The sequence below is a fragment of the Stomoxys calcitrans genome, chromosome 5 (genome assembly GCF_963082655.1).
Source record: "Stomoxys calcitrans chromosome 5, idStoCalc2.1, whole genome shotgun sequence".
NCBI lineage: Eukaryota > Metazoa > Arthropoda > Insecta > Diptera > Muscidae > Stomoxys > Stomoxys calcitrans.
The window spans coordinates 157,083,772-157,091,827 of NC_081556.1; the positions used below are offsets into that span (position 1 = coordinate 157,083,772).

At 44.0% G+C, this 8,056-nt stretch overlaps 1 protein-coding gene across 1 annotated transcript in view; it reads right to left on the minus strand.

Moving 5' to 3' along the window:
- Positions 1-1,440: 1,440 nt before the first annotated feature.
- Positions 1,441-8,056, minus strand: part of LOC106087608 (probable serine/threonine-protein kinase MARK-A) — an 18,682-nt gene continuing 12,066 nt past the window's right edge. The window contains exons 4-5 of the mRNA XM_059369980.1: positions 2,134-2,263; positions 1,441-1,971 (exon numbers count right to left, since the gene is read on the minus strand). Coding sequence (XP_059225963.1) covers positions 1,441-1,971; positions 2,134-2,263 — 661 coding nt within the window. The remainder of the gene's footprint in view (positions 1,972-2,133; positions 2,264-8,056) is intronic.

The following is an 8,056-nucleotide window of genomic DNA, read 5'->3' on the forward strand; positions in this document are numbered from 1 at the left end:
CAGATTTGGTGTTTACTCGCACATTCCTTTCATTTGGGTCCCATATCGTCATGGTCGGTAAATATGTCCGATTTAGGGGTGTTTTGGGAGTTGGGGAGGTCCCGTGAACACCTGATGCCAAATTTGGGTATTAGATTCGTATTCTACTCTCAAATACCTTTCATTTGAGTCCCATATTGTCGTGTTTGGTGTATATATATATTTGGTAGGTTTTGGGGTGGGGCGCCCCCCCTAGGTACTCCATCCGAAATTTGGATACCAAATTTTTGTTTGTAAGTTATTATAAGAGAGCACACAAAACTTCGCTTAAATCGCATCACTCATCTCCGAGATATGACGTTTCTGAAAATTTGGGTAAGGGGGAGGATCCGCTCCCCCTTCAGATATCAAAAAATATAGTCAGTAAAAATTTCAAGAAAATCAATTCAGCCGTTTCTGAGTCTATAAGGAACACACAAACAAACACAATTTGATTTTTATATACAAGATATTTTTTTTTTTAAATCTTGTCAAAATTTAAATTTTTTCGACATTTAATTTTTTTAAAAATTTTATCAAACTCATAAAAATTTTGAAAAAATAAAACATATTTTTATATAAAATTTTATTTGATGGAAAACTTTGCGTTTTTAGAAATTTGTCTGTTTTCGCTTTTTTTTTTTGGTCTAAAATCTTATTTAGATTCCATTGCAGGATATTGTCCGGCTTAAGACCATTGTTGCTTTCTATTCCAAGAAGTCTATAGCCGGACAACATCCTGCAATGAAATCTCAGTTCATAGAAAATTTTGGAAATTTTTAAAGCAGTATCAAAATTTAATATGTGTTGAAAATTTTACCGTTTCTGCCACATATACATGTACTCGCATGTACATGTATACAAGTACTAATACCTTACAGGATATGCATGAATGTGTTTCCATTTTTGCCCAGACCTGTATGTTTCACAAATACAAATTGAAATCAAACACCAAAATGGGGATAAACTCAAATCGTTTATTCGTTTATTTGATTGATTTGATATTAACTCTAAATAAAATCAATGACAATTTCAATTGTTTTAGATTTTATTCTCTTCTTCATTTTTGTTTTGTAATAGCACTTGTTGAATACTTCAAATATTGTATTTGGTTATCGTTTTTTTTCGAATTTTAATAATCTTTGTCTTGTTTTTTCTGTTAGCGTTTTAATAATTCATTAGAATAATGTGTACGAGGGAGGAGCAAGTAAGAGCAATTATGTCATGTATAATCTTCGTTTTGTTGGTTGTTGAGCATTTTATGTTAAGTCATTTAAAAATGTTGAAAGTTTTGGCACGATTCTCTTCATAAATGTTTTAATTTTTTTTACTGTTTTCTGTTTCTTCTTTAGCACAAATGTCCTGCGACAATGACGACGACGACGACACGTCCATGGTCTGTGTAATGTCATCCTTTGATTGCTAGTGGACATCGCCATCGTATCCAGCGCCAACACCGCCTCCTGCTGCTCCTCTATCGCTACATTCCACTGCATAGAGTTGCGAATGTTGAAAGTCCGGACAATACGGCTGCTGCTGCTGTTGCTGTTGGTGCTCCACCTCCAGGCCACAGCATTGATGGCAACATTCGACGACATCGTGTTTGGCCATGGCATGATTTCCTTGATTGCGGCGAGTGGAGTTCTCAAATTCTAATTGTTGGATGGTATTTTTATTGTCCATTTTATTGCAGCCTAAAGAATTTTGCATTGGAAGCTCCTCGTCGGCGAGCAGGCCATCGTCGCCTTCACCGGGTATTGATGATGGTGACGATGGCGGTGTTGATGGCAAAGTCGATGATATTGGTGCTGATGTCTTGGTTGCTGTTGCTGTTGTTATGGTCGCCTTCAATTCCATGCCACTTTCAATGTCATCGTCCTCCTCATAGGCATTCATGTGAAACGAATATTCCGAGTTGCTGTCATCCGAATTGTCACAGTCAAAATAGCCAATCTGCAAGGGAAATAGGGACAAAAATAGCAAAGCAATGGCATGTGGGATGTGATGTCAAGCCATTTGGTGGGCCGAACCGGAAACGGATGATGGATGATAATGGGCGAATTATTGTAATAGAAATGACACTAGCATCACCAATCTCACTCCCAGCATGCTTACCTGACAGTCCATGCAGCGACAGTTATCGCACAAACTGCACGAATACTCCAATAACTCGGATAAGTCGTTATGACTGTTTTGATTATCATCTGCCTTGGATTTGGGCCAATATTTTGATTTATGTTTCCGGCTGTAATGCGGCATGAAGTCGAAATGGTAAAATGGAATGGAAGACAACATAAAGACATTAGCACAACAAAGTCACTAAAGACCAAAGGTCACACAATTCAACTGTGTATGTATGTACGTATGCATGTATGTGTGTTGTACCCTTTTGGCACGGGCCTGCAGCAAGTAAAAATTTAACGATTTATAGCCTTTTACATTTTGAATACATTTAGAAAGATGCATAGCCATGGAGAAAACTATGCCACGCTCAATGTTGTAACTTCACTTGAAGCCCAGCATGCTGATGCTAATGTAACGATTGTTTAAACTTTAAAATCACATTTAAAATAAAGGGATGCCACCGTAGCACAGAGCTATGCATGTCCATCTATGATTCTGAAAACCTGGGTTACACTTCTGGCAAGAACAAAAAAAAAATACAAAAACTGCTCACCAAAGATGGCGATATCTAAGTATAAGTTAGGACATGCTAAGTTCGGCTGGGCCGAATTTTATATACCCTCCATCATGGATCGCATCTGTCGGGTCCTTTGCGCAATATCTCTTTTTAGGCAAACAAAGAATAAGGAAGGAGGAGAATAATGAGCTATATCAAGTTATTGTCCGATTCGGGACTCAAGAAGCAAAATGGGGAGATCGGTTTATATGGGAGTTGTATCAAACTATCGATCGATTGAGACCATATTGCACACGTATGTTGAAGGCTATGTGAGAAGCCGTTGTACAAAATTTGTGCCAAATCGGATGATAACTGTCCTAACTAGAGGCTCAAGAAGTCAAGATCCCAAATCGGTTTATATCTCAGCTATATCAGATTATAGACCGATTTGGACCATACTTCAAATGTTTACGGCGGACGGACGAAGAGACGGACGAAGGGACGGACGAAGGGACGGACGAAGGGACGGACGAAGGGACGGACGAAGGGACGGACGAAGGGACGGACGAAGGGACGGACGAAGGGACGGACGAAGGGACGGACGAAGGGACGGACGAAGGGACGGACGAAGGGACGGACGAAGGGACGGACGAAGGGACGGACGAAGGGACGGACGAAGGGACGGACGAAGGGACGGACGAAGGGACGGACGAAGGGACGGACGAAGGGACGGACGAAGGGACGGACGAAGGGACGGACGAAGGGACGGACGAAGGGACGGACGAAGGGACGGACGAAGGGACGGACGAAGGGACGGACGAAGGGACGGACGAAGGGACGGACGAAGGGACGGACGAAGGGACGGACGAAGGGACGGACGAAGGGACGGACGAAGGGACGGACGAAGGGACGGACGAAGGGACGGACGAAGGGACGGACGAAGGGACGGACGAAGGGACGGACGAAGGGACGGACGAAGGGACGGACGAAGGGACGGACGAAGGGACGGACGAAGGGACGGACGAAGGGACGGACGAAGGGACGGACGAAGGGACGGACGAAGGGACGGACGAAGGGACGGACGAAGGGACGGACGAAGGGACGGACGAAGGGACGGACGAAGGGACGGACGAAGGGACGGACGAAGGGACGGACGAAGGGACGGACGAAGGGACGGACGAAGGGACGGACGAAGGGACGGACGAAGGGACGGACGAAGGGACGGACGAAGGGACGGACGAAGGGACGGACGAAGGGACGGACGAAGGGACGGACGAAGGGACGGACGAAGGGACGGACGAAGGGACGGACGAAGGGACGGACGAAGGGACGGACGAAGGGACGGACGAAGGGACGGACGAAGGGACGGACGAAGGGACGGACGAAGGGACGGACGAAGGGACGGACGAAGGGACGGACGAAGGGACGGACGAAGGGACGGACGAAGGGACGGACGAAGGGACGGACGAAGGGACGGACGAAGGGACGGACGAAGGGACGGACGAAGGGACGGACGAAGGGACGGACGAAGGGACGGACGAAGGGACGGACGAAGGGACGGACGAAGGGACGGACGAAGGGACGGACGAAGGGACGGACGAAGGGACGGACGAAGGGACGGACGAAGGGACGGACGAAGGGACGGACGAAGGGACGGACGAAGGGACGGACGAAGGGACGGACGAAGGGACGGACGAAGGGACGGACGAAGGGACGGACGAAGGGACGGACGAAGGGACGGACGAAGGGACGGACGAAGGGACGGACGAAGGGACGGACGAAGGGACGGACGAAGGGACGGACGAAGGGACGGACGAAGGGACGGACGAAGGGACGGACGAAGGGACGGACGAAGGGACGGACGAAGGGACGGACGAAGGGACGGACGAAGGGACGGACGAAGGGACGGACGAAGGGACGGACGAAGGGACGGACGAAGGGACGGACGAAGGGACGGACGAAGGGACGGACGAAGGGACGGACGAAGGGACGGACGAAGGGACGGACGAAGGGACGGACGGACGAAGGGACGGACGAAGGAACGGACAATGGAACGGACGAAGGGACGGACGAAGGAACGGACGAAGGGACGGACGAAGGGACGGACGAAGGGACGGACGAAGGAACGGACAATGGAACGGACAATGGAACGGACGAAGGGACGGACAAAGGAACGGACAAAGGGACGGACGAATATATACTTTATGGTGTCCTAGGCGCATATTTCGAGGTGTTACAAACAGAATGACGAAATTAGTATACCCCCATCCTATGGTGGAGGGTTTAAAAATGCCAATTCAAAATGGCACAAATAAATAAACAAAACATAATTAAAATCCTATTTTAATATAACTTCACTACCATAACCATAGATGTACCTAATTAGGGGCTGGTCTCGATCATATTTAATTCAGGACCCGAGAACTCTTACACAAGGAACAGCTTCGGCGAAATCAGGCAAAAAATTCGTTTTTTATGCGATTGCAAATTTGCCCATGAACATTCCATTGCGGAGCAGGGGCAAACTTCGCACATATCAATGAGTGCTGTTGGATTCAAATTTAAGCTCAATGATAAGGGACCTCCATTTTATAGCCTATTCTGATAGATGTGCCACAATGCGACACCTCTATGGAGAAAAATTTTTACATGGCTGCCAATGGTACAGTACCTCCCAACTGTCGCCAGCATTAGGATGAGAAAATTGTCATGATGTTCTCGCCAGGATTCGAGAACAGGCGTTCAACTTCATAGGCGGACATGCTAACCTCTGCGTTACGGTGGCCCGTCATTATGGGATTAAGACCATAAATTGGATGATCGGCCTAAATGACAGCTACACCCAATCAAATTTGTTATTCCAAACAGCAAACATATCTGCTAAAACAGCAGTTTTTATCTGCAGAAAATGGAAAGCAGACATTACTGCTGTGCCAGCAAACATAAGGCTGCTGTATTAGCAAACATTCCTTGCTAATTTTGCCCATGAACATTCCACTAAAAAACACATATCAATGAGTGCAGTCCGATTCAAGTTTAAGCTCAATGATAAGGGACCTCCTTTTTATAGCCGAGTCCGAACGGCGTGCCGCAGTGCGACACCTCTTTGGAGAGAAGTTTTACATGGCATAGTATCTCACAAATGTTACCAGGAGAAAACCACCGCTGAAAATTTTTTCTGATGGTCTCGCCAGGATTCGAACCCAGGCGTTCAGCGTCATAAGCGGACATGCTAACCTCTGCGCCACGGTGCCCACATTTCTTGCTGCTATTTCAACTAACATAATCTTCTGTATTGAGTTCACAAGTCTGCTGAAAAAATATGCGTGTAACTTTTGTAGCTGTCTGTTACTTCTTTTGATTACTTTAAGCATTTTTATACCACCATAGGAAAGGGAGTATACTTATTTCGTCATTCTGTTTGTAACACCTCGAAATATGCGTCTGAGACCCCATAAAGTATATATATTCTTGATCGTCATGTCATTTTAAGTCGATCTAGACATATCCGTCCCTCAGTCTGTCTGTCCGTCCGTCCATCCGTCTGTCTGTCAAAAACACGCTAACTTTCGAAGGAGTACAGCTAGCCGCTTGAAATGTTGACAATTACTATTTATTAGTGTAGTTCGGTTGGGATTATAAATGGGACAAATCGGTCCATGTTTTGATATAGCTGCCATATAAACAGACTTCTTTGGAGGACGCAATTCTCATCCGATTTGGCTGAAATTTTGCATGAGGTGTTTTGTTATGACTTTCAATAACTGTGCTAAGTATGGCGCAAATCGGTACATAACCTAATATAGCTGCCATTGAAACCGTTCTGGGGCTTAATTTCATGAGCCTCTAGAGGGCGCACTTCTCATCCGATTTGGCAGAAATTTTGCACCACAGCTTTTCTCATGACTTTCAACATACGTGTCTAATATAGTCTCAATCGGTCAATGGTCAGAATCACTTTCTGACCATTCTTTCACAATCACTTTCTGATTAGATTTAGCTATGTCCGTCTGTCTGTCTGTCCGTCCGTCTGTCCATTGTAAATTGTGTACAAACTACAGGTCGCAATTTTCATCCGATTGTGTTCAAATTTGGTACAGGCATGTTTTCCGGCCTAGAGACGAAGCCTATTGAAATTTGAAAGAATCGGATCAGATTTGGATATAGCTCCCATATATATGTTCGTCCGATTTGCAGTAATAATGCAATAAAAAGGTCATTTGTTAACCTATTCTCTCGAAATTTGGCAGGATGGATTTTCTTATGACTCTCGATAATACTGGTGAATGTCATAGAAATCGACTTAGATTTAGATATAGCTATCATATATGTAAATCGCCCGATTTTCACCCCAAGAGCCACTACAAGCGCATTTATTAACCAATCTTCTCAAAATTTGCACAACGCTTTCCTCGACGACTACCACAATATCTGAGAAGTTTGCTCAAAATCGGTTCAGATTTAGATATAGCTCCCATATATATGTTCGTCCAATTTTAGCAAATTTGCAACAATGTTGTCATTAGTAAACCGTAGTTATTAAAATTTAAACATATTTGCTGGAAATTTGATACGGATACTATGACCCATCTAGAAACCTACACCGAGGTTTTTCAAAATTGGTTCAGAATTAAATATAGCTCCCAATTAGTACCTTTAGGTTTGGTGGAGGGTATTATATAGTGCACATTGCCCGACTTTTGTGTTTCCTTAGTGTTTGTCATCAGAGCTTTGAGCCAGTTTGCTACCGTTATCCTATGTTCTACTCTACAACTATCTAAAACATTTTCCACTGCTCAGTCTAACAGCTCAACAGTTTTAAATATATTTCCAATTTCTTATCATTTGGACCACTGTTGCGGTGGGCTTTTTTATTGCTCATATATCGTCTTTGGCATTCAATATAAATGACTTCACTCAAAATGACCTCATTCTGTTACCAAAACCTGGGACGCAAAAACAAAACAAGTAAAATTTTGTGCTTGAACGTAATGTTTTCGAGTATAATTAAATCCTTGGATGACTTCAATGTCACTTTTTTGCCATCTCAATAAAATTCAAATGACAGCTTCATTTCGTGTCCATCACACAACAATGAATGTTATTTTCCACAAATTACTTTTTGATATGATTCGTTCACAGGGACGACGCTGTCGTCCATCCTTCAAGCTCCTGCCCACAAGCAACAAGAATAAGGACACTTAATTAAGGCATCATCCTTCAGGAATTTATCATACCTCTCATTCAAAATTAATTCATTCGCAGAAGAGAACAAGACCGAACGAAAATGAGACAGAAATGACACACATAATGACATAAAATGTAACCCTTGTATAATTCGATATTCAAGATGAAGTTCATAATTAATTTCGCCGCCTTATTCAAGGTTAATGATTTTTTTATTGCAAAAACATT